Raw genomic sequence first — 27368 nt, forward strand, 5'->3', positions numbered from 1 at the left:
GTATGTCTCTTCTTTTTTTTCTCTCTGTCTCTGGACTATGCCTAATTGTTTTGGCCAGGTATGTATCTTTACACAAAAGCCATGAATCTTCTTGAAGTGTTGTCCTTTTTTAATACAAGGGTACAATAGGATGGTTGAAAAGTATAAGGCCATAATTAAAGCCTGTATCATTGCTACAGCCTGTTTAATACTGATTTGTTGGTCATGTTGTAGCAAGAGTGTAGAATCTTTCAGTTCAAGTATGTTTCCTTTTTATTGCCCAAGCGAAGATGCCCTGTTTTGACATGGTTTGTGTTTTATAGTAAAACCATCTGTCATCATCCTCAAACAAACCATGATTTTTCTGGTCATAAAACTATTTGAATAATGATGTATTGTGTAAAATACAGTCTTTATAAAGTAGGCTAGCCCCTATAGGACACTGTAAAATGTGCAGTTTTGTCACATCACAATGCCACAGATGTATCAAGTTAAGGGAGTGTGCAATTGGCATTCTGACTGCAGGAATGTAGACCAGAGCTGTTGCCAGAGAATGTAATGTTCATTTCTCTACCATAAGCTGCCTCCAATGTCGTTTTAGAGAATTTGGCAGTACATCCAACCGGCCTCACAACTGCACAACACATGGAACCACGCCAGCCCAGGACCTCCACATCTGGCTTTTTCATCTGTTGGGGGGTGCTGAGGATTTTTTTTGTCTGTAATAAAGCCCTTTTGTGGGGAAAGACTCATTCTGATTGCCTGGGGCTGTCTCCCCAGTGGGTGGGCCTGGTTGCCAAGTGGGTGGGCCTATGCCTTCCAAGGCCCAGCCATATGAAATCCATAGATTAGGGCCTAATGATTTCCTTATACGAACTGTAACTCAGTAAAATCTTTGAAATTGTTGCATGTTGCATTCGTATTTTTGTTCAGTTTACATGGAGATTTTTTTATGACTACCTTGTCTCTGTACCCCACACAGACAATTATCTGTAAAGTCCCTCAGTCGAGCAGTACATTTCAAACACAGATTCAACCACAAAGACCAGAGAGGTTTTCCAATGTCTCACAGAGAAGGGCAACTATTGATAGATGGGTACAAATAAAACAAGCAGTTATTGAATATCCCCTTGAGCATGGTGAAGTTATTAATTACACATTGGGTGGTGTATCAATACCCAGTCAGTACAAAGATACAGGCGTCCTTCCTAACTCAGTTGCAGGAGAGGAAGGAAACCATTCAAGGGTTTCACCATGAGTCCAATTTTAAAACAGTTAAATGGCTTTGATCGGCAAAAACTGAGAATGGATCAACATGGTAGTTACTTCACAATACAAACAAACCTAAATGACAGAGTGAAAAGGAAAAACAGGCCAAATATACAAGTTGCTAACCAAAACAACGTTGATGTTCCTGTGGCCTAGTTACAGTTTTGACTTAAATTTGCTTGAGAATCCATGGCATGATTTGATAATGGCTGTCTAGCCATTATCAACAACCACCTTGACAGAGCCTGAAGAATTGAAAAAAAAAATTGTGCAAATATTGTACAATCCAGGTATGAAAAGCTCTTAGGCTTACCCTGAAAGACAGCTGTAATCACGACCAAAGGTGACTCTAACATGTATTGACTTGGGGTTGTGAATACTTATAGACATGTCTGCATTTCATTTTCAACAAATTTGCTAAAATTTTAAAAAATATGTGTTGGGTGAGATTTTTATGTAATCCATTTTGAATTCAGGCTGAAACATATGGAATCAATCAAGGGGATGAATACTGTCAGAAGGCAATGTATGAACAATGTATGAACACTTCATAAGACATGAAAACAATGTTCACAATTACAGGACATTGGCTTTAAAACTGATTGCTTTATACTCTTCTAAACGTCAACCAAAAATAATAGGACAAAATTGACTGAAGCATCCAATTAACTATTCAAAGGAATCAAAATCCTCTTGTAGCCTCACTCTAGATTAGAACTAAAGTTATTTGTTCAATTCCACCATTTCCTTGTAGTCCTTCATTTTCTTCATTTCATGCACTCGTGTTATTTACACACTTATGTTTCTTTTGTCTTTATATGCCTCTATTTAGTAAAAAAAAATCAGTTATTTTTTTTGATTTTCCTCTGTGACAATGTATTTTTTATTGATTCAATGGCAGTTCTTATTTTGAACCGATTTCTACGCCTTTTCTCCCGCTTCAGAAGCTGTCCCTTTAATGTATATGGTCCCAACACTGAGTTATAGACTATAAGGTTTCTTTGGCTGTGCTAGTAAGTTCTATGTTTTCATCTATATGTCTTTGCTAGGTAAAGCCCCGTCTTATCTCAGCTCACTGGTCACCATAGCAGCACCCACCCGTAGCACGCCCTCCAGCAGGTATATTTCACTGGTCGTCCCCAAAGCCAAATGCTCCTTTGGCCGCCTTTCCTTCCAGTTCTCTGCTGCCAATGACTGGAACGAACTGCAAAAATCACTGAAGCTGGAGACTCATATCTCCCTCTCTAACTAGTAAGCACCAGCTGTCAGAGCAGCTCACAGATCACTGCACCTGTATATAGCCCATCTGTAAATAGCCCATCCAACTACCTCATCCGCATACTGTTATTTTTTTAATTCTCCTTTGCACCCTAGTATCTCTACTTGCACATTCATCTTCTGCACATCTATCACTCTAGCATTTAATGGCTATATTGTAATTATTTCGCCACTATGGCCTATTTATTGCCTTAACTCCCTTATCTTACCTCATTTGCACACACTGTATATAGATTTCTCTATTGTGTTATTGACTGTATGTTTGTTTACTCCATGTGTAACTCTGTGTTGTTGTTTGTGTTGCACTGCTTTGCTTTATCTTGGCCAGGTCGCAGTTGTAAATGAGAACTTGTTCTCAACTGGCCTAACTGGTTAAATAAAGGTGAAATAAAAAATATGTTAATTGTTTTACTTCCATTACTCAATTTTGACATTTAACAAACTAAACATTAACATTATAAAAACCCAAACCGGTCCGTGGATGAATTACCGGTGTCGCCTACTAGGTACATAGTAAATTAAAAATATACAGTTTATACGATTTACCGCCCAGCCCTAAATTGGGATTGGAGGTGGATGCGCTTGCAAAGCAGGTGCTATTTGACGTCACGTCGATTTTCTGTGCCCCAGCAGTCCAAATGTGGGAATTCGATTAATGCCCTGCAACCGAGTTTGTTCGTTTACGTTTTGGAACGAGACTACCTCCCAGGCATGAGCCAGGTCCCCCATTTTGGCCGACAGCGAAGTGGCCTCAAAATAAAAGTGATGTAGGTTAAGCAGATGGAGAAGGCTTAATGAGCATGATTCTGTTTTCACATGCAAAAGTAGTTTATTTTGTTGTTGTTGCATAAACGCGTTTGATAAAAAAGGCTTTATCTGCCTTTCCACATAAAACAAATTTGAAAATTCTAACATATATTTTATGGAAAATATATTTATGTTTCTGAACTATGTATGCTGCCTTCTTGACAACAAGACCGAGCGGCACAGATTACTGATCGATTTGAGAAGGTCGCTCCTCCCTCCCCGCTTTTGCCAATTTAAGTCACGGGCCATAGCCCGGTGCAATTAGGTTTAATCGAACTCTCTCAATGTTTGGGCGTAGAAAGGTAGGCCTATATAAAGGTATGAGTTCGCACTCGTTTCCCTCTGTAAACTAACATCACTGTTTGGACGGGTTAGAGAGGGCTACCAGTACTTTATTTGGTGTTTGAATAGCAAGCGTCGGGATTTGCAGCAACAGCATTTTCAACACACACAACCAGCCACGAGGTTAGTCAGCTGTTTTCTAAACGTGGCACTTGTTTTTTTGTCAAGAATGACGACACGGGTTTTCAATTTATGTTTACACATTTTTCAAGAACTCCATACTTGTTGTATAATGAATGGTTAAGAAATGCAGTATTCGAGTTGCTGTTCGTTCTTATAATTTTGGTTTGGGATGTGTTTGGGGCGTCTGTGCTCTATAAAGAGAGTAGGCATTTGAAGAAGAGATACGGGCACGGCGGGTCTGAAGAATGTGATACTGATTAAGATGGAAGCGTTTAAGATTACATAATGAACATCCACGCCTGATTCCCAAACAACGTTTAAAAAAATGCACAACTTTAAGCATGAGATGAATCCTTTCGGCGACACTAAATTCGCACACATTGGGTATGTGTTTGGGAATAATTACAAATAATAACAATTATTTTAATGATTTGTTTAACGTCGTCGCGTGCTATGTGATTTCTATCTGCTGTTTCTCTAATTAATAAAATCCATCAACACCGTACGTAATCACACCGATTGTGCAATGGCCAAAAATGCACTATCACGGGTTTGGCAATCACCCAGAGGCTAGCGCGTTACTAGAACATTCGCACATTTATGGAAACTCATAGTGGGGGGAGACATCCTTTCTGCTAGGAATTAAATTGGCCCATTAAAGCAACACATTTCATGGCCAACATTTTCATCCTATGGACACCAGTCACGACCATTACCTGTTCTGTCTTGAACCCCCGCCAGCGAGGATTTGAACATGGTGCAGCTGTCTCCATCCCCAGCCCGGGATGCGTCTCCTTCACCTGAGTGCTCCGAGAGGGGGAGGCAGGGGAGCCCAAAGACAGGTAGCCCCAAGATGGGCTCCCACGGTGGGCTGAGTCCTCTCCAGCTAGCACTGGGAACCTCCATCCCCAACTACCAGGGCTACGAGAGTTACATCGAGGACGGCCTCATCTGCCTCAAGCACAAGATCCGCAACCTGGAGAAAAAGAAGGTAGGATGGAGGACTTGACAAGATTAGAGGTTTGGTGGGTGTTTGAGTAAGAGAAGTTACCGTTCCTTTCAGTGTTTCCTGCGTGTTACCGTAAGTGTTTGTATCCACAGATTAAATTGGAAGACTACAGGAAGCGTTTGAAACATGGGGATTCACTCAATCAAGACCAGATAGTAAGAACAGGATTTCCAACTGTGGTAATAAAAGCAGTACACTTCTTTCAACCAGACGATTGAGATGTTGCCTTGTCTTTTGAACTCTTTCAATGTGTGTCAGGATGCAGTGGAGAAGTATGACGAAGTGATCCACAACCTGCAGTTTGCCCAGGAGCTGCACAAGACCCTGGGGAGCCTAACACAGGAAGTAAGGATCTCTGTTAGCCAATCTTATCATAGTGCTGCTGTGTGTATGATTGGGGGTGGGCAGAGCAGCTCCGCATGCATTCTTTTTGGTAGACCGGGTGTCATTTCTTATGCGTAGTCTGAATAGCGCTTCTCCGTTCATTTCAAGCGTCTGAGAATAGGTCGATAAGGGTATGACGTATTGGATTGGAGTCCAGCCTCGTCAATGGATTGTATACTGGAGGCTACAGCCCATTGCAGAGCTGAGTTGGGAGTTAGAACACTGCTGTTCCATTCGGCTGCTTGAATGCCTTGATTTCTTTCGTGGTTAGTTTTGACTTTCCCTGCTTCTAAGTGCATGGTCAGATAGTGTCAGTAATGTAGAACTATTATCTGGTCAACAGATCACTTTTTTTTTTTTTTTTTTTTTTGGTCCAGATTCATGATGAATCATCTTGTAATTTTGCAAGACAACATAATGAACTTCATCTTGCACCCATCCAGACTTTTGAAATCTACAACAGCCTGTCGATTGGCCTAGGACTGTTGATCAGGCCTAGGTGTGGGAGTTTTTTGGGGATTGGTTCATAGAATCCATCTAACCATCCCCCTTTAGCTGCTAAAAGCCCAGAAGAAGGCGTTGAGGAAGGAGCAGATGGCCAAGCAGGAGGTAGAGAAGAGGAGGCTGTGTGTAGTGCTGCAGGTTAAGTTCCTCCTGCAGACCCTGCTGCAGCACGAGCACATCAGGAAGGACCTCCTCTCTGCCCGCAACCCCCAGCTCAAGGTTGCAGAGCTACAAAGCCTGCTTGAGCTCGCTGAACTACTGGGGGTGAAGAGGGACAACAATGTGAGGTACTGGGGAAGAGATGTGCGCACCACACACCCCACACACACATTCTGTTGGACTTGAGGAACAACAGCATAAGTTACTATGAAACGCACTCTCACACGACTGTGTTGATAGAAGACTAGTCTGATCCCCTTCTACTGTGTCCCAGTTTGGAGGAGCAGATGGAGAGCGCAGCCCTGGTCTACCTGGACCTGCTGGAGGGGAATAATAAAGCTGTAGCTGGAACCACCTGTGAGTTTAAACACTACCTGTCCTGTACCTTTTTTACACACCTGCACAGATACTCCATTTACTATAACCTGTATCCTCAACTTTATCTGCCATTTGCTGAACTACTTTAGCTGCCGTGTTTAAAATGCATGCCTTCACATGTTTCCAGACAAGGTCCTGAAGGCTAAGTTGGCGAAGCTGATGGATTGTGGGTACTTTGATTGTGTACCGCCGCCTCCGAGCAAGAGTCCCAAGGAAGTGGAGGATCCCATGACCAAGAAGACTGTGTCTGAAACAGCCAGCCTCTCTAGTAAGTCTACAACAGTGCAAAAATTCTTATTGAAAAGCCACTTATCAGACTGGGTATAGAAGAATGAATGTATACAACATTTTGTCATTTAGCTGGGTGTTATTTTGCCTTGCAGCCCTAATGATGTCAAACAAAAAAGACGTGCCTAGCAGAGAGGTAAGAACCTCTAACATTTCCTGCGAGTTGTGTGCCACTATTTTTTCAACGTTCAACCAGCGTTCTCCTTAAGCTATTTAGCTGAATGCACTGTGGATATCGTACTGTTGTGCTGATAGTCTGTGGGTGATGCCAGTTTCTTAACAGACACTACCTGCCTGACACAGACCCCAATGGGTGTCGAGACACTCCCGTTACTCCGAACTGGAAGGCTGAGTTCCAGGCCATGAAGGAACAGGAGCCACCGGACTCGTGGGATATGGAGTCTGACTCCACTCAGCCTGTAGTCCAGAAACCATGGAGAGGGGCGGCTGTGTTCATCTCCAAAGTGCCGGTTACTACCAAGAAAGAAAATGCTGAACCCAAACAGGTGAGATTCTTATACCTTAACTCTCAGGGCAGTTGGAACATGAGACTAGTTGTGACATCTAATAATGGGCAACATTGGGCTAGCTGATCTTAGTTCAGATCAATCATACAACTCAATGACTCTGTTTCCCCAGAGAAGAGCGAAGTCTAAAAGGGAGCGAGACGCCACAGCTGTGAGTAGACTCTTGAATCTCTTAGGTTTGATGGACCTGTCCATACCACTCCATCACATTATAATTTCCATCAGGCACTTCGTGTGGACACCCCTGTGGAGGTGTTCAACTCCCAGTCTTCCTTGCCCAAGGACCCCATCCTGCCCAAGGACCCCATCCTGCGCAAGCAGCAGCTGGAGGACCTGATGACCAAGATCAGAGGCTCCTTCAGCTTCATGCAGGTACAGTACTGCTCAAAAATCACTTCCAGGTGAAAAGTCATGGGTCATTTCCAATGTTCCACCTGGGTCGGGTTTAACACAGGGCACTGCGCGAAAAATAAAAGTTCCTTATTGGTTAAGTCCATGTAGTCCCTCAATGTTTAAGTCTGTTTTTTTGGGTGTCTAATAAATAATAATAATAATAATGCTGGATTAATCCCCTGTCTCCAGGATTCTCTTCTGGATGGAGAAGGATCATCCACTAACGGCCATCCTAGACTGGGCCGGCAAGCCTCTGGATCCCCCTCTCCACTCGGTAGCCTACCACAACAAAGTTGGTATTTAAGTGGCTGTCTTCTAGCAGAACAGTGAACAGTTAACATATGTTTTATCTCTTAATCTCAACAGTACAGAGAGAGTCAAGGAGAAGCCCAGTGGACCTTCTCCCTAAAACACTGCATGTAAGATCTGGAGAAGTGTGAAATGGCACCCTATTCCAGTGCACAAAGTTTGACCAGGGCTCAGTTATTTAAGCTTTTGACTGTTGGAGTAAGTATTTTAAAATTAATATTTTTGTCCTCAGTCCACTCCATTGCCTTCTAAACTCCTCCCTGTTGATGACGAACCCAATATGACCAATGGAGACGGGGGTTGTCTAGAGAGCTGTGACCTGGACCTGACTACAGAGGACCTGGCTCATGTCATAGCCATTGTAAGAACTCTCCTATCTGTTAAATGAGACTCATTAAAACAATGCCATTTTCTTCTTTGAGATCCACAATTGTTATGAAGCCTTTTATAAAGCGCAATGGTTGTCCTCTCCAGGATCCATTTCTGCTGCTGTCTGAGAGTGAGACTGCCTGCCCCTCTCCTACAGCTCCTCCTCCCTTCTACCGTAGGGAGTCCTCCATCACCCTGGACGAGAAGACCTCTGCTCGGGTAAAACAACTCATTCCTTTAACATGTAGGATCAGCAAGTCTAAAGTGCTTACTATTCTGATTTTGTTTAAGTCTCCCTTGACAGTGTTCCCTATCTGTACCCAGACTCCCATCTCTGAATCTGGGAAGCAATCCCCCTGTAACGGGGTAGTGCCTCCTTGCACCCCAACCCCCACCCAGGGGCAGCCGTTTTCTACCCCTCCCAGCAGACGTACACTCAGCATGGCCCCCTCTGTTCCCTTCCAGACCATGCATTCAGTAAGTCTACCCTACCATACTTTTAACGTGGTCATAGAATGGGCAACAGGCTTTAGTCTGAATACCCATAAAATACACTCCCAGGTAGTCTTTGAGGGACATTTTAGTATGAGTCTTGGGTCTGTTTTGTCTCTGAAGGTATTCAAGGTGAATGCCCCCTTACTTCCGACTGGAGACTTTAAATCTGATATTATCCCCTATTCGGACTCCGGCAACGACCTGTGCTATGTCACCACCAGCACCCAGACCCCACCGGATTTTGCTCCCCTGGAGGACGAACACCTACAGTCGGGTATGCCAGAGTTGTGTTCATTAGGGCAGGGAATCAAACGTTTTGTAACGGAAAACTCAAATTCCTTTATTGGGCAAGTCAGCAGCATACCACCCTGCATACCACTGCTGGCTTGCTTCTGAAGCTAAGCTGGGTTGGTCCTGGTCAATTCCTGGATGGGAGACCAGATGCTGCTGGAAGTGGTGTTGGAGGGCCAGTAGGAGGCACTCTTTCCTCTGGTCTAAAAAAAATATCCCAATACCCCAGGGCAGTGATTGGGAACACTGTCCTGTGTAGGGTGCCGCCGTCTTTCGGATGGGACGTTAAACGGGTGTCCTGACTGAGGTCATTAAAGATCCCATGGCACTTATCGTAAGAGTTGGGGTGTTAACCCCGGTGTCTTGGCTAAATTCCTGATCTGGCCCTCAAACCATCATGGTCACCTAATAATCCCCAGGTTACAATTGGCTCATTCATCCCTCTCCCCTGTACCTATTCCCCAGGTCGTTGCTGTAAATGAGAATGCATTATCAGCCAACTTACCTGGTAAAATAACGGATAAATAAAAAGACCAGGGGTGTATTCAATACGCGTGAAATATGTTTCTATTGGACTTTGTTGGGTAAACGGTTTCCAAGACGTAATGAATACACCCCTTGTTTGTCTGTTTTCTTCTTAATGAATATGACCAAGTCTACTCTTATTTCTCTCCCTTGGGCAGTGAACCAGTCGGAATGTCTGGTGGGTGGTGGTGGGCAGATCTTCCTGTCCCCTAGCCAATCAGGTGGCACCATGGGCCGTTCTGACCAATCATACTACAGAGGATCTGTTAGAGGTATTGCACGTGGTGGCAAGGGGCTGGCACACTCCTACTTTCGCTCTCCTGGTGGGCACAGAGGTATTTATCCTCTTGTCTTCTCCCATCCCTCAATCCCGTCTTTCATCCTTTCACTCTATCCTATCTTCTGCGTATGCATGTCTGCTACTGATTCAGATTGAGCTTCTAAACCTTAATGGATTGGATCAAGTAAACTCTGTTCCCTTGCCTCACAACAGTTTCCACATGACCTTCTCTTAAAATTACGAGGTTTTGAGTTAGCCTTCACAACCCAATTTGTATATGTCCCCTTCCCCTTGGGTTTGATGGGTTTCTGGTTGGTCTGTTCTCCCCAGGAGGAAGCTTCATCCCCCAGGCTCACCTGTACGGCGCTCGGGTAAGACACTGCTTCCCGACTCTGTGCGCACAATCTGATATTGTATGTACATTAGTATAGATTGCTGAAGTGATATGTTGAGGTTTTGATTTGTGTAATGGTGTGTTCTTCACCATTAGGACACTGGCTACCAGCACAGCTACAGGCGTGGTGGAGGCAATGCAGGACAAAGGCACAATAATAGTGGTAAGTTCACATCATTCTTCAGGCTTGATACAAAATCTGATTGGTTGGGTATTTTGGAGCTTAGTTAACTGGCTTTTGATTGGTCCTCCGCAACAGGTTGGAGTGACTCCTCCCAGGTGAGCAGCCCAGACCGGGAGGGCAACTACTCCCTGGTGGACTCCGCCCACGGCGACTCGCTGCAGGGTGTTGGCATGGACCTCACCCCCCAGGTGACCCCTCATGCCCCCCACACCCTGATGCACGTACCCATGTACCCGCTCCCCCAGCATCCCCAGCCCCTCCGCGTGGCCTTCACAGCAGCCCGCACAGCCAACTACACCCCGGGCACCCTGGACCAGCCCATCACCTTCGACCAGCTCCACAGCAACCTGGGGGAGATGTTCAACACCAACGTGGGTCGTTTCATCTGCCCAGCCAACGGCACCTACGTCTTCCTCTTCCACATCCTCAAGCTGGCGGTCAACGTGCCGCTCTACGTCAACCTGATGCGCAACGACGAGGTGATGGTGTCTGCGTATGCCAACGACGGGGCTCCGGACCACGAGACGGCCAGCAACCACTCCATCCTGCAGCTGTACCAGGGAGACCAGGTGTGGCTGCGGCTGCACCGCGGATCCATCTATGGCAGCAGCTGGAAGTACAGCACATTCTCTGGCTTCCTGCTCTACCAGGACTGAGCTATTGTGGCGTCTTGAGCCAACATGGAGGATACAGGTGGAGGAGAGACTATTGCTTTGCACTTAAAAGGAGAAACTGACGTTTTCCATTTCATGTGGCAGACTGCATATCCACCCAGTGCTGGGTTCATTGCCTACCCCAGTCCTAGAGTGTATGGGGTGTGTTCAATGTTCAAACCTTTCAGGATCACCTTTTTGTTTACCCTATAAATTGCAACCACTAACTTCTGGGTCACTAAGGGGTTGAGGGGAATAATTCCTGGTTTGACCTTTCATGACCCATAATGTGAGCATTTTCCCATAAATGTGGTTTTTGGTTGTGGTGCTTAGAGACCGACACTCCATTTTCTGACAAACTGTTAGATTGTGAATAGTTGTTACACATTAACTCAGAAAGCTGCCTCTACTATACACTGCTGCTGCTGTATTCGGTGTCACAATTTTAGTTCTAGTAGCAGGTCCGCTTTAGTTAATATGTGTCAGGTCTCTAAGACCTTAAATGAAAAGTTATGAATTGTTTTCTTTGTTTGTTTCTGAATGACTGGGTAAATTCATTGAATGGCTAATGTATGGTTGGTGAAATATGAATTATAATGGACTGTACTTGACAATGCTAAGCACTTTAAATGCATTCCGTGCTGCCTTGCTGTGTGGGGTGATCGGGGTAAAATGTTTCGGGGGGTCTGATTCTGAACACTAAAGGCCATATTGTCTATGGAGATGTGATCCTTATGTGCCTGAATAAAACAATGTTTCAGCAGTTTAAGTTGCCTTGTGTTTTTGCGTGGCACTACCTGTTCACTTGTTGGTCCATCCATTTAGTTAGCAGTAGGCTATGGCATTGTATCTCACTATAAATGCATTTTAGATGCTGTACAGTTCTGCATCTTAATGTACAGTCCATGCGGAAAGGAGAGTATTAGTTTTTCCAAAGGATATGTCATCTCTGTATGGTTTGTGAAATGTCACTTCACATTAGCATCTCAGCCTACGGATCACAGTGAATGTATTACTGTCTGAGTAGTTGTCTATTTCTACAGGTATAATTACACTCAAATGTCAAATCTTAGGCTAGTGACTAAAGGATACTAGCAAATGGTAAGAAATACCGCACGTGTGTAACGTCACTAGCATATCCCAACCCTCTTTCAGTACAGCAGAAAGAGGCCAAGTGACCAAGACAACTGGTCCCAAAATCTGTCTTCTGCAACATGAATTTCTAAAAATGTTATCACCAAGCAACAAGTTATTGTATGGCGGTCAATGAGTGTCAAATGTGGAGTGTGCCTGTTCACACACATCTGCCCTCTCATTGGCTAGACTGGTCCCACGTGATCTTGCCGCCTCTCAACTGCCTTCCCTTTATGACACTTCTTTCTGTTAGAGCGGCCACTTTGAGTATCTGGTTAATGGATCATCTGTCTTTCAGTGCATTTATGGTGTTGAGTACATTACATTGTATTTAATAGTAAATCACATTTTATAGGGTATGAATGTGACATTAACACATTTCTACTTGAGAATAATGCATCTGTTTCCCTGCTCAGACGAAGATGCATTCCAGACTAAGGAAATTACCTCTAACATTTTTGGCAGTTAAATATAAAACAAAATGCAATTAACAAATTTGTTCACTAGCATGATCACTGTACTTTTAGTTTATGGTTTGCCATTAGCCAATCGGTGTTTCTCAACGAGTTCAAAGCACATGAATGCATCCAACTGGTAGTTACCGCCTTCCCACTTGGTTAGAAACGCTGCATAACATATAGGTGGCGTTCCCCTGCTTAAAGGTTGCATGCATCAAACAATGGTTGCGCGCCACGTCATCGACTGTGCCATCGACGGCCAGATTGCTGTAACGTGGTTTGCTGATACGTAAAATACCTATCCAAGTGTTGTAAGATCTGGCATGCGTCAGCAACATCTGGGCAGAGGAACGTGCCCAAAATGTGGCATGCTGATACATAAAATACCTATCCAGGGATTGAAAAATCTGCCAGTCGTCAGTAAAGTCTAAGCAGAGAATTAGTTAAGTAACATGTCTGATCTGCAGAATATGCTTATATAATTGAACTGTTGATCTCGTTATTAGAATGTCTCCCTTCGGATTCTGGTGTTGGCAGCTGCACTTCCTCATATGGGCCTCAGTCACATGTCCCTGTTGCTATACAGAATATCAGAAAGAGAATATGACAAAGGAGGTCAGAAGGGAACATTGTTTCCATAGGTGAATATGTATCTAATATAAACCATGTGAAGGGATGGTGTGAGTAATGGGGAACCAATCACTTGTCTCCACAATGTCTGTGCGTCAGTCTCTCCTTGGGCCTTGGGGGAGATGATCCTCTCCCCTGGTTTCTTTTTTTAGCAAGGTGGAGACTAAGTCACGAAATATGTCCTTTTGTGTTCTTAGTACTGAACAAAACAACAAGTTCTTTATACTGGAGGCCAAGTCCTGGCACAGGATGTGTGGGGTTGGTGTTTGGCACTGAGGTTGCACCTACAGTGGGGGAAAAAAGGATTTAGTCAGCCACCAATTGTGCAAGTTCTCCCACTTAAAAAGATGAGAGGCCTGTAGTTTTCATCATAGATACACTTCAACTATGACAGACCAAATGAGGGGGGGGAAAATCCAGAAAATCACATTATAGGATTTTTAAAGAATTTATTTGCAAATTATGGTGGAAAATAAGTATTTGGTCACCTACAAACAAGCAAGATTTCTGGCTCGCACAGACCTGTAACTTCTTCTTTAAGAGGCTCCTCTGTCCTCCACTTGTTACATTTACATTACATTTACATTTAAGTCATTTAGCAGACGCTCTTATCCAGAGCGACTTACAAACTGTTACCTGTAATAATGGCACCTGTTTGAACTTGTTATCAGTATAAAAGACACCTGTCCACAATCTCAAACAGTCACACTCCGAACTCCACTATGGCCAAGACTAAAGAGCTGTCAAAGGACACCAGAAACAAAATTGTAGACCTGCACCAGGCTGGGAAGACTGAATCTGCAATAGGTAAGCAGCTTGGTTTGAAGAAATCAACTGTGGGAGCAATTATTAGGAAATGGAAGACATACAAGACCACTGATAATCTTCCTCGATCTGGTACTCCACGCAAGATCTCACCCCAAAATGATCACAAGAAAGCTGAGCAAAAATCCCAGAACCACACGGGGGAACCTAGTGAATGACCTGCAGAGAGCTGGGACCAAAGTAACAAAGCCTACCATCAGCAAGGGCATTGAAGATGAAACGTGGCTGGGTGTTTCAGCATGACAATGATCCCAAACACACTGCCCGGGCAACGAAGGACTGGCTTCGTAAGAAGCATTTCAAGGTCCTGGAGTGGCCTAGCCAGTCTCCAGATCTCAACCCCATAGAAAATCTTTGGAGGTAGTTGAAAGTCCGTGTTGCCCAGCAACAGCCTCAAAACATCACTGCTCTAGAGGAGATCTGCATGGAGGAATGGGCCAAAATACCAGCAACCGTGTGTGAAAACCTTGTGACTTACAGAAAAGACTTACAGAAAACATTTGACCTCTGTCATTGCCAACAAAGTGTATATAACAAAGTATTGAGATAAACATTTGTTATTGACCAAATACTTATTTTCCACCACAATTTGCAAATAAATTCATAAAAATCCTACAATGTGATTTTCTGGATTGTATTCCCTCATTTTGTCTGTCATAGTTGAAGTGTACCTATGATGAAAACTACAGGCCTCATCTTTTAAGTGGGAGAACTTGCACAATTGGTGGCTGACTAAATACTTTTTTTGCCCCACTGTATCTTGAGATGGTATATAACCCAGAAGCTCACTCCACTCAGTGGGATCTCACTCCATTCACATTGTTGGTGGTGTGACCAGCTCCTTATCGATACATATAGAGAATATCTTGATTGATGATTGACCTTGACTCTTCTCATTATTGATTCAAATATCCACTACAAGAGCTACGTGCCCGTTTCATGCGTCAACCACTGGTTGCATGCCATGTCATCAATTATGCCGTCAGGCACCCGATTGCTGTAACATATGATGTGGTTAGCTGATATGAAAAATACCTATGCGGGCGTTGTAAGATCTGGCATGCGTCAGCAATGTCTGAGCAGGGGAACACGGGCAACACCCTGGAGGGTAGCCTGCTCCTTATTGGCCACCACACACCTCCATCAAAAAAACTATAACAACCACCTGGAAAGAGGTGGGCCTTTGCTATAAAGGGTGATCACCTGTATTCATCAGCCCTCTTTCCACTAACAAAACCAGTTCAACAGAGTCTTACAGATTGTATACTGTAGAATGTATTATTGTGGTGGCCATTGTTAAGTATATCCCTATTGAAAATGTATATATTGTTTGTAACAGAACCTGGGCTGGCAGACACTAGCTAGCCCTCCAACCCGGCCTTGCAAAATCGGCTTGAGCAAGATGGAAAACTAGCCAGACAGGTAAATTAGACCCTAGCTGTTGGATATCTATACCCAATTTGAAGTGTCCCAGTTCAGTTATTGTTTCCCTGGAGCAGGTCTACTGGGGCCCCGGACCTCAGGGGCCAAGCCTACAGAAAATGGGGAGGAGTGGAGATGTCTACTAAGGTCAATACTATGCTGATGGCCAAGGGGAAAACTGATGGTTCCTCTGCCACTATCTGATAAGGTGAACAAGGGTTAATGTAACTTTCTCTTCCTCCGTCCTGGTCCTGAGGAACCACTGTCCAGGCTTTGGATCCAGCCCTAAGGGTCAACTATCCATTGAGACTCAAACTACACACTAGCGTTTGTTCATACTTGTGTTTGAAAATTGTCCTTATTGTCAAGTACAAAACATTAGGAGACATTACTAATATTGAGTTTCACCCCTTTTGCCCTCAGAACAGCTTCAACATTTTCGGGGCTTGGACTACAAGGTGTTTAAAGTGTTCCACTTGGATGCTTGGCCCATGTTGACTCCAATGCTTCCAGCAGTTGTCAAGTTGGCTGGATGTCCATTGGGTGGTAACCCATTCTTGAAACACAGGAAACGGTTGAGCATGGAAAATCCCAGAAAGTTGCAGTTCTTCACACACACACAAACCGGTGTGCCTGGAACCTACCATTCCCCATACAAAGGCTCTTAAATCATTCACCCTCTGAACGGCACACATACACAATCCATGTATCAAGGCTTAGAAATCCTCCTTTAACCTGTTTCCTCCCCTGCATCTACACGGATATAAGTGGATTTAACAGGTGACATCAACCAGGGATTATAGCTTTCACCTGGATTCATCTGGTCAGTCTGTCATGGAAAGAACATCTTCCTAATGTGATGTACACTTGAACGCACAGGGGTGCTGTCATAAGAAGCGGACAGAACTTAAAGCCCTGTGGATCGATGAGGAATTTAAAAGCTGTCTGGTTGAGGGACGAGGCAAAAGGAGTGATGAATAAGTTTGGCTGCACATCTGATTGAGAAATGACTAAACTGAAAATAAATTGTATTATGAAGCCAATATAAGTGACATAACCTATAGTGGAAAAAAGCTTCCGAATACTTTAAAGGAAATTATGGACAGACTAAATTAACTCACAACCTTTTGATGGTGCCAATTAAATAATTACTACTTCATTGGCAAATGTAGGCATGAAATTCCAACAACAAACTGAGCCATGCTATTCATGCATGGAATACCTATTGAAAGAAATGTGCCATTTAAAATGAGTTAGTTTGGGTCAGGTGGAAAATGTATTGTCAATAAATGAGAAACTACCTGGTATTGACAGGATGGTAGCCTGAGGATGGTAGCCTCACGGCTGGCAAGGCCTCCGCCTGTGGCTGCAGATTGACAGGGGCGGCCTATTCTGAGCTAAACTGACCAAGACTCACCTCAAACACAGAAAACCTCACAATTCTGCCCCAAAATAATGACAATTTCTCCTAACCAGTGGCATATGGACTTTTTACGTGATTGCTGATGCCGCCCTTTGATAGGCAGTGCCCACTTTGTCAAAGGCAGGGAGCCAAACATCGCGCTCTAGGTACTCGTTGTGGCGGGCCGGGCGCCTGCAGGCTGACTTTGGTCATCAGTTGAACTGTGTTTCCTCCAACACATTGGTGTGGCTGGCTTACGGGTTAAGAGGGCGGGTGTTAAAGAGCGAGCATGACTCGACCTTCGCCTCTCCCGACCTTGTTGGGGAGTTGCAGCGATGAGACGATCGCAATTGGATGTCACGAAATTGGGGGATTGTGGGAGCTGTGCTGTTAGATTTCAGTGCAGCCTTTTGATATTATTGACCACGTGTTAAAAAAGACGTATGGCTTTTCAACCTCTGCCATATCATGGATTCAGATGTTATTAAACATGTTAAGTGTGGTGTGCCCTCTACTCTTCTATTTTTACTAATGACCTGGCATTAAACAAAGCCTGTGTGTCTATGCACGCTGATGATTCAACCCTATATGCTCAACTTGACTTGCCTAGTTAAATAAAAGGTTACACATCCACAGCAACCCTAAACAAAGCGTTTCAGTCCGTTTTAGAATGGGTGACCAGTAATCAACTAGTCTGGAACATCTAAGAGCATTGTATTTGGTACAAATCATTCCCTAAATTCTAGACCTCATTGAATCTGATCATTAATAACGTTTCTGTTGAGGAGACTAAATTACTTGGTGTTACCTTGGATTGTAAACTGTCATGGTCAAAACATATTGATTCAATGGCTGTAAAGATGGGGAGAGGTCTGTCTGTGATGATAGATGCTCTTCTTTTTTGACACCACACTCCACAAAGCAAGTCCTGCAGGATCTAATTGAATCTTATCTTGATTATTGCCCAGTTATATGGTCAGAGGCATGTCTTGCTATGCTCTATGCATGCCAGTCTCTCTTGGCTAAAGGTAGAGGAGGCATTGACTGCATCACAAAAAAAAAAAACACAAAAAAATTATTTCAATTGGGAGTGTTATATTCAAAATGGTTTGCAGTCAACTTACACACAGGTCTGACACACACTTACCCCACCAGACATGCCACATTCAAGAAAACGTACAGTATTATATAGAGCCATCATTGCAAGGAACTCCGTTTCATCTCAGAAGTGGGCAGCAAATCTGGTTTTTAAAAACAGATAAAGCAGCACCTAATTGCACAATACTGCACCCCTATTTGACTTAGATATGGTGTGTGTATATGCTGATATGTAGGCTGTGTGACATTTTAAATGGATGTACACTGGGTCACAAATGTGCTTAAATCCCTGTTATTGAGCATTTCCCATGATAATCCATCCACCTGACAGGTGTGGCATATAAATAAAATGATTAAACAGCATGATCATTACACAGGTGCTGCTGTGTCATTTCTTAACCAGACATCATTAAACAGCATGATCAATACACAGGTGCTGCTGTGTCATTTCTTAACCATACATCATTAAACAGTATGATCAATACACAGGTGCTGCTGTGTCATTTCTTAACCATACATCATTAAACAGTATGATCAATACACAGGTGCTGCTGTGTCATTTCTTAACCATACATCATTAAACAGCATTTATCAATACACAGGTGCTGCTGTGTCATTTCTTAACCATACATCATTAAACAGTTACACCTGTGTACATACATCGCTTCCAACGCCGTTTTAGGGGGTTTGGCAGTACATCCAACCGGACTCACAACTGCAGACCACGTGTGTGGCGTAGAGTGGGAAAGTGGTTTGCTGATGTCAACGTAGCGAACAGTGTCCCACGGTCGCGGTGGTATTATGGTATGGGCAGGCATAAACTACGGACAACAAACACAATTGCATTTAATCGATGACAGTGTTCCTGCACAGACATACCGTGAGGAAATCCTGAGGCCCATTCTTCCGCTGTAATCGCCTCACGTTTCAGCATGCTAATGCACGGCTCCATGTCGTAAGGATCTAGACACAATTCCTGGAGGGTGACAATGTCGCAGTTCTTCCATGGCCTGCATACTTCCCAGGCAGGTCACCCGTGGTGTATGGTACGTACAGGTTGTCTACATTAAAACCAGAAACACAATGACTATTATATGCTGTTATGCTAAAGTGTAATAGTAACCCCCCCCACAATTCTTGTTTTACAGGCATGTAAATATCGGTTCCCTAAGGACCACGCTGTCATCAACTGTTTTAATGTATTTTAATGTGTTTTATGGACTCTTGAAAGATGAGTCCCATTGAGGACTAAAATATCCTAATAAAATGTTTTGTGAAGGCTAACCATGTTATTTTCTATTTACTTTATTTGTACTAAATACATTTATAGTACTACTTGCTCAAATGGCCCCACTAAAAGTATAGTGAGTGTGGCCTACTTTATAAGTAGGGCTGAGCATTGACTGGAAGTTCAACGTTAAATTGCATTAAATTTTACTCCAGGCAGAAATGAGTGTTTGAGTCAGGAAAGTTCTCTCGAACTCTACATGTCAGAATAGAATGTTAAATAAAGGCTGAGAGAATGATGCAGGGGAAACTTAAAATAAATGTGCAGTTCTATAGCTCATGCTGTTCTACACATTTTGCGTTTACAGAACTTAGCACTTTTAAAGCTGAAAACTACGTGTTGACTGAGGGCACAGGATTGTTTGCTAAATGCAGACCAGCCAACTACGCATTGGCAGTGACACGCATTTGACCCTCTTCTCACGCTTTGAAAAGTACTACTTTTATTTAACTAATTCGTCCATTTTATATAGTCTGCGCGTAAACTTTTCTTCTGCGCTCCAATCTTTTTGAAATCTGCGCCTGTAATTTATCACGTGCGTAACCTCATTTTCCTGTCTTGCCACAGCACTGAACCACAGCACATTGAAGCATGCGATTGGTCTAGTTAAGAGATTGGATGCATGTTTTAAAGAAATGCCTCTCAATATTGGAGATAAAGAACGCTATCTGCTCAGTTGATAAAACTGTGAAAATAATATCTCTATGTACGATATTGTCAAAGTTAGGTTGTTACTCCCGTCCCTATTGCATAAGGCAGCCTTTTGACAGCATGTCCTAAAGTCGATTTCGTGATTGACATTTAGGCTGTGACGACGAAAAGGCAGCAGACAGACCTACAGTAAGTTTTAGCAGTGACGTTTGGGAGGGTGACCTGATTTGTAGCTATGTACATTTAGTCTTTGTGCTCTGGGAAGGAAGTCAGCAGGAACTAAATTAATTCCAAACTCTACTAAACGAGAGCGCTGAATACCTCCAATTCACCATGCAGATTGAGTGAGAAATAAACTACCTGGATTTATGGATCATCAAAGAGAATGACGCATTATGGGCAGACTAATACACAAAGCCCACAGCAAGGTACTGCAGTCTGTGGATAGTATGCATCCCCTTCCCCTCAAGAATGGTCTACCATCTAGCCAGTTATGCAGGGTTAAATCATTCTGTGGCCACCAGACAGATAACAGAAATAACAGAAAAATAACAGCTAAATTCAAAATGAGGCGACAAGGACAAAACTCTTGATGCTACAATGACAAATATCTTAAACTAAGAATGACTGAACTTGGAAGAAAAACAACGCTTCGGTCTTTTGCATTTACATTTACATTTAAGTCATTTAGCAGACGCTCTTATCCAGAGCGACTTACAAATTGGTGCATACACCTTATGACATCCAGTGGAACAGCCACTTTACAATAGTGCATCCAAATCTTTTTAGGGGGGTGAGAAGGATTACTTACCCTATTCTAGGTATTCCTTGAAGAGGTGGGGTTTCAGGTGTCTCCGGAAGGTGGTGATTGACTCCGCTGTCCTGGCGTCGTGAGGGAGTTTGTTCCACCATTGGGGGCCAGAGCAGCGAACAGTTTTGACTGGGCTGAGCGGGAACTGTACTTCCTCAGTGGTAGGGAGGCGAGCAGGCCAGAGGTGGATGAACGCAGTGCCCTTGTTTGGGTGTAGGGCCTGATCAGAGCCTGGAGGTACTGAGGTGCCGTTCCCCTCACAGCTCCGTAGGCAAGCACCATGGTCTTGTAGCGGATGCGAGCTTCAACTGGAAGCCAGTGGAGAGAGCGGAGGAGCGGGGTGACGTGAGAGAACTTGGGAAGGTTGAACACCAGACGGGCTGCGGCGTTCTGGATGAGTTGTAGGGGTTTAATGGCACAGGCAGGGAGCCCAGCCAACAGCGAGTTGCAGTAATCAAGACGGGAGATGACAAGTGCCTGGATTAGGACCTGCGCCGCTTCCTGTGTGAGGCAGGGTCGTACTCTGCGGATGATGTAGAGCATGAACCTACAGGAACGGGACACCGCCTTGATGTTAGTTGAGAACGACAGGGTGTTGTCCAGGATCACGCCAAGGTTCTTAGCGCTCTGGGAGGAGGACACAATGGAGTTGTCAACCGTGATGGCGAGATCATGGAACGGGCAGTCCTTCCCGGGAGGAAGAGGAGCTCCGTCTTGCTGAGGTTCAGCTTGAGGTGGTGATCCATCATCCACACTGATATGTCTGCCAGACATGCAGAGATGCGATTCGCCACCTGGTCATCAGAAGGGGAAAGGAGAAGATTAATTGTGTGTCGTCTGCATAGCAATGATAGGAGAGACCATGTGAGGTTATGACAGAGCCAAGTGACTTGGTGTATAGCGAGAATAAGAGAGGGCCTAGAACAGAGCCCTGGGGACACCAGTGGTGAGAGCGCGTGGTGAGGAGACAGATTCTCGCCACGCCACCTGGTAGGAGCGACCTGTCAGGTAGGACGCAATCAAGCGTGGGCCGCGCCGGAGATGCCCAACTCGGAGAGGGTGGAGAGGAGGATCTGATGGTTCACAGTATCGAAGGCAGCCGATAGGTCTAGAAGGATGAGAGCAGAGGAGAGAGAGTTAGCTTTAGCAGTGCGGAGCGCCTCCGTGATACAGAGAAGAGCGGTCTCAGTTGAATGACTAGTCTTGAAACCTGACTGATTTGGATCAAGAAGGTCATTCTGAGAGAGATAGCGGTAGAGCTGGCCAAGGACGGCACGCTCAAGAGTTTTGGAGAGAAAAGAGAGAAGGGATACTGGTCTGTAGTTGTTGACATCGGAGGGATCGAGTGTAGGTTTTTTCAGAAGGGGTGCAACTCTCGCTCTCTTGAAGACGGAAGGGACGTAGCCAGCGGTCAGGGATGAGTTGATGAGCGAGGTGAGGTAAGGGAGAAGGTCTCCGGAAATGGTCTGGAGAAGAGAGGAGGGGATAGGGTCAAGCGGGCAGGTTGTTGGGCGGCCGGCCGTCACAAGACGCGAGATTTCATCTGGAGAGAGAGGGGAGAAAGAGGTCAGAGCATAGGGTAGGGCAGTGTGAGCAGAACCAGCGGTGTCGTTTGACTTAGCAAACGAGGATCGGATGTCGTCGACCTTCTTTTCAAAATGGTTGACGAAGTCATCTGCAGAGAGGGAGGAGGGGGATTCAGGAGGGAGGAGAAGGTGGCAAAGAGCTTCCTAGGGTTAGAGGCAGATGCTTGGAATTTAGAATGGTAGAAAGTGGCTTTAGCAGCAGAGACAGAGGAGGAAAATGTAGAGAGGAGGGAGTGAAAGGATGCCAGGTCCGCAGGGAGGCGAGTTTTCCTCCATTTCCGCTCGGCTGCCCGGAGCCCTGTTTTGCACTGAGTACACCAAGGGTTCAGAGAAAATGAAAGCAAATCCTGAAAAAGCACAGGCATATTCTGCAATCAGACAAAATCGCACATCTTTTTCAAGGAACCCCCACTGGTGGTCCAGAAGCATAGTCACAATATTGGAGATAAATTGGTGAGATCTGACAAGCCCACTCCGACACTCTTGATACCCATTCCAAATGGGAACGACATGTTCATGCGCACAGTGCCACAGCACAATTAAAAACATCCTTCAGACAACCACAAAAAGGTTGAAAAATCCCTGTTAGGGGTATCATCTCATGCAAGACCAAGGGAGTAATCTATCATCACCTCTTCATGTGGAAAAGCCCACGTAGGACAAGTGAAAATGCAGTTAAAACAACGCATAGCTTAGCACTGCACCTCAATCAGGTGTAAAAACATTGACTATCCAGTAGAAGCTCACTTTGTTGAAGCTAACCATCCCATCCTCCCTCAAATACACAGGCATTGAGCATGTTGCTCTACCAAGGAGAGGTAACATGGAGATCCTACTACTACAGAGGGAGGCTCACTGAATATCTAAAAACATTGACCCCTAGTGGTCTGAATATTGACTTTGATCTCATGGCCTTAAGAACAATTCTTTATTTTATGAAGTCTTATAAATGTATATATTCTTTCTACAACCTATCAGCGTACACCTAATATTTTTCCTCTGTTGATGATGCTTATTATACATTAAGGTTGAACCAAAATATGACATGTAACAAATGAAATGCAAAACAAATATGTGAAATTGAATTAAACAATGTGTATGTTGATGCTAATATTATGTAGAATATTCAATTATGTTTCTATATGATAACAATAGCCTAATATATTTAATATGCCATAAACTATTGTTTATTCATTCGAATTAACTTAATCATTATGACACACCCCTCACTGTCATTGGTTGCACTAATTGCACTGTTTGTCTACATAACCTGGTTCAAGTACTCATGACATTACCCTGTAGAAGGCACAGTGATGCCGAAACGTTGGTAAATACTAAATTATTATAATTATATCAATTACTGGGAGTTTATATATGGAGTGTGCGACTCTCCTTATTTCTCCAAATTTTTCTGGGTGTGCGCCAACTCATGTTTTTTGTTCTACCTATATCCCCCCACTAGAATTCCCATACATTAATGAAGACATCTTCTCCATCCTGGAGGGGGAAATCAATCATTACCAGGCCCAGGGACATGTACTAGTCTGTAGTGACCTAAATGCCAGAAGGAATGTAGTGTGGAAACCTACCAAAAACGATTAGGCAGCAACAAATTCAGTCCCTTTTAGACAACTTCCTGGACAAGACGTTCCACTGTAATAGTGAAGGTGTAAACTTGGCATTAGAAAATGTAAACCGTATATTTGACCTCTCGGCATCCCTATCAAATCTAAACATTTCAAACAGAAAACCGAAGAAAATGAACAACAATGACAAATGGTTTGATGAAGAATGCAAAAACCTAAGAAAGAAATTGAGAAACCCATCCAACCAAAAACATAGAGACCCAGAAAACCTGAGTCCATGCATTCACTGTGGTGAATCACTAAAACAATACAGAAATACACTACGGAAAAAGAAGCAACAGCATGTCAGAAATCTGCTCAATGTAATTGAAGAATCCATAGACAAACCACTTCTGGGAAAATTGGAAAACACTAACCAAACAACACAGAGATATCTATCCAAGTGGAGATGTATGGGTCAATATTTTTGGCCCTATAACAAACAGTAAAAATATACACATGATCAAATACAAATATTAGAATCAACTATTAAAGACTACTAGAACCCACTGGATTCTCCAATTACATTGAATGAACTACAGGACAAAATATAACCAACCCAAAAAGGCCTGTGGTGTTGATGGTATCCTCAATCAAATGATAAAATATACAGACAACAAATTTCAATTGACTATACTTAAACTCTTTAACATCATCCTTAGCTCTGGCATCTTCCCCACTTATTGGAACATAGGACTGATCACCCCATCCGCAAAAGTGGCGACAAATTTTGATCCCAATAACTACAGTGGGATATGCGTCAACAGCAACCTTGAGAAAATCCTCTGCATTATCATTAACAGCAGACTCGTACACTTCCTCAATGAAAACAATGTACTGAGCAACTGTCAAATTGGCTTTTTACCAAATTACCATACGACAGACCACGTATTCACCCTGCACAGCCCAATTGACAAACAAGCAAACAAACCAAAACAAAGGCAAAGTATTCTCATGCTTTGTTGATTTAAAAAAATCATTTGACTCAAATTGGCATGAGGGTCTGCTATACAAATTGACGTAAAGTGGTGTTGGGGGAAAAACACAAGACATTATAAAATCCATGTACACAAACAACAAGTGTAAAATTGGCAAAAATCACACACATTTCTTTCCAAAGGGCCGTGGGGTGAGACAGGAATGCAGCTTAAGCCCCACCCTCTTTAACATATATATCAGCAAATTGGCGAGGACACTAGCACAGTCTCCAGTAGCCGGCCTCACGCTACTAGAATCTGAAGTCAAATGTCTACTATTTGCTGATGATCTGGTGCTTCTGTCTCCAACCCAGGAGGGCCTACAGCAGCACCTAGATCTTCTGCACAGATTCTGCCAGACCTGGGCCCTGACAGTAAATCTCAGTAAGACAAAAATAATGGTGTTCCCAAAAAGGTCCAGTCGCCAGGGCCCCAAAGATAAATTCCATCTAGACACCGTTGCCCTAGAGCAAACAAAAAAATATACAGTACATACCTTGGCCTAAACATCAGCGCCACAGGTAACTTCCACAAAGCTGTCAACGAGCTGAGAGACAAGGCAAGAAGGGCATTCTATGCCATCAAAAAGGAACATAAAATTCGACATACCAATTAGGATCTGGCTAAAAATACTTGAATCAGTTATAGAACCGAATGGCCTTTTTATGGTTGTAAGGTCTGGAGAAGAGTCCCCTGAGCAAGCTGGTCCTGGGGCTCTGTTCACAAATAGACCTTACATTGCCCCAGGACAGCAAAAAAAGGAGACCCAACCAAATCATGAGAAAACAAAAAGATAATTACTTGACACATTGGAAAGAATTAACAAAGATACAGAGCAAACTTGAATGCTATTTGGCCCTAAACAGAGAGTACACAGCGGCAGAATACCTGACCACTGTGACTGACCCAAACTTAAGGAAAGCTTTGACTATGTACAGACTCAGTGTGCATAGCCTTGCTATTGAGAAAGGCCGCTGTAGGCAGACCTGTCTCTCAAGAGAAGACAGGCTATGTGCACACTGCCCACAAAATGAGGTGGAAACTGAGCTGCACTTCCTAACCTCCTGCCAAATGTATGACCATATTAGAGAGACATATTTCCCTCAGATAACACAGATCCACAAAGAATTTGAAAACAAACCCAATTTTGATAAACTCCCATATCTACTGGGTGAAATACCACAATGTGCCATCACAGCAGCAATATTTGTAACCTGTTGTCACAAGAAAAGGGCAACCAGTGAAGAACAAATATCATTGTAAATACAACCAATATTTATGTTTATGTAACAGTTTAGCTTCCGTCCCTCTCCTCGACCCTACCTGGGATCGAACCAGGGACCCTTTGCACACATTGACAACAGCCACCCTCGAAGCATCGTAACCCATCGCTCACAAAAGCCGCAACCCTTGTAGAGCAAGGGGAACAACTACTTCAAGGTCTCAGAGCAAGTGACGTAACCGATTGAAACACTATTAGCGTGCACCCCGCTAACTAGCTAGCCATTTCACATCAGTTACATTTACTTATTTTGTGCTTTAACTATTTGCACATCATTACCACACTGTATATATACACATAATAACATTTCAAATGTCTTTATTATTTACAAACTTCTGTAAGCGTAATGTTTACTGTTAATTTTTATTGTTTATTTCACTATTGTTTATTATCTACTCCACTTGCTTTGTCAATGTTAACATATGTTTCCCATGCCAATAAAGCCATTGCGTTGAATTGAAATTAACATTAAATTCTCTGGTAACAGCTCTGGTGGACAAATTTGTGCATAAAATTGGAGAGAAATAAGCTTTTTGTGCATATGGAACATTTCTGCAATCTTTTATTTCAGCTCATGAAACACAGGACCAACACTACATGTTGCGTTTAAATTTTTGTTTTTTATATTTTTTCAGTCATTCGTGGGCAGTTTTGAATAAGAAATACAAATAAGCATTGGATATGAAATGCTCCAGGTATCCAATATCATTTTTGACATTTTAGTATTGTGGATATGCTAGGCAACTCATAAACACATCATATTTTCTAGAGTAAGATGATGGCAAGAGTCTTCAACCAGTAGGCATAAACCACCTGAATATTGATATTCATTCAATTTCTCTTGAAGTTTTGGTGATTTTGATAAATTAATTGTTATAACAAGAACATTTTCAAACACCCAGCACTTGGTAAATATGGATCAGTTTTGGCCAACCCTCCTGAAGACCAAGCATGATTTTATTCCAGCCCTTTTTAAAGTGATATTTCACCCAAATTACAAAATGTTTGTGTCCTTACCTTGAAAGCAGTCTATGGACAAGGAGACTGCAATCTATGATTTGGTTACCCACTGCCATTAACCATTAAAATGTCCTGGCCAAAATCTTGGTGTAGTGGAAACACTACACACCATGTTGGATACAACTGTCCACCTGAGAACAGGGATTAATCCCTGCTTCCAACCTTCCCACTGTTTATAGCATCGGCCTGTCTCCCTATCTCATTTCATTACTGTCTGAA

At 43.4% G+C, this 27368-nt stretch overlaps 1 protein-coding gene and 1 long non-coding RNA gene across 5 annotated transcripts; both read left to right on the forward strand.

Moving 5' to 3' along the window:
* The first annotated feature begins 3594 nt into the window (after positions 1-3594).
* On the forward strand, positions 3595-11703 carry LOC118366261 (caprin-2-like). Of its 4 annotated transcripts, none has more exons than XM_035748795.2 (21): positions 3596-3798; positions 4540-4789; positions 4900-4962; positions 5066-5152; positions 5747-5982; positions 6129-6211; positions 6360-6500; positions 6616-6656; positions 6793-7026; positions 7160-7198; positions 7273-7419; positions 7630-7732; positions 7807-7859; positions 7982-8110; positions 8224-8337; positions 8443-8595; positions 8734-8887; positions 9588-9764; positions 10040-10080; positions 10200-10266; positions 10363-11703. In XM_035748795.2, the coding sequence occupies exons 2-21, from the start codon at positions 4553-4555 to the stop codon at positions 10941-10943; spliced, it is 2880 nt and encodes a 959-aa protein (XP_035604688.2). In that variant the 5' UTR covers positions 3596-3798; positions 4540-4552; the 3' UTR covers positions 10944-11703. The 4 variants fall into 4 exon arrangements, with proteins under 4 accessions (XP_052348030.1, XP_035604688.2, XP_035604690.2 ...); XM_035748797.2 differs by having other exon boundaries at positions 9588-9701; XM_035748796.2 differs by having other exon boundaries at positions 3597-3798; positions 7630-7714.
* A 6679-nt stretch (positions 11704-18382) lies between these two features.
* LOC118366002 (uncharacterized) lies at positions 18383-19193 on the forward strand. The gene is made up of 3 exons (XR_008088893.1): positions 18383-18713; positions 18841-18955; positions 19058-19193. It is a non-coding gene; the product is annotated as an uncharacterized LOC118366002 (long non-coding RNA).
* Positions 19194-27368: the final 8175 nt, after the last annotated feature.

This window comes from Oncorhynchus keta, chromosome 33 (genome assembly GCF_023373465.1).
Source record: "Oncorhynchus keta strain PuntledgeMale-10-30-2019 chromosome 33, Oket_V2, whole genome shotgun sequence".
In the NCBI taxonomy this organism is placed as follows: Eukaryota; Metazoa; Chordata; class Actinopteri; order Salmoniformes; family Salmonidae; genus Oncorhynchus; species Oncorhynchus keta.

What these genes read in the sequence shown, in the direction of transcription:
- LOC118366261 (XM_035748795.2), top strand. Translation starts at nt 4,553, where the DNA reads ATGGTGCAGCTGTCTCCATCCCCAGCCCGGGATGCGTCTCCTTCACCT. An exon ending in AAGACGTGCCTAGCAGAGAG is followed by an intron (nt 6,657 to 6,792) that starts GTAAGAACCTCT and finishes GGGTGATGCCAG; the next exon opens with TTTCTTAACAGACACTACCT. An exon ending in GCTCCTTCAGCTTCATGCAG is followed by an intron (nt 7,420 to 7,629) that starts GTACAGTACTGC and finishes CCCTGTCTCCAG; the next exon opens with GATTCTCTTCTGGATGGAGA.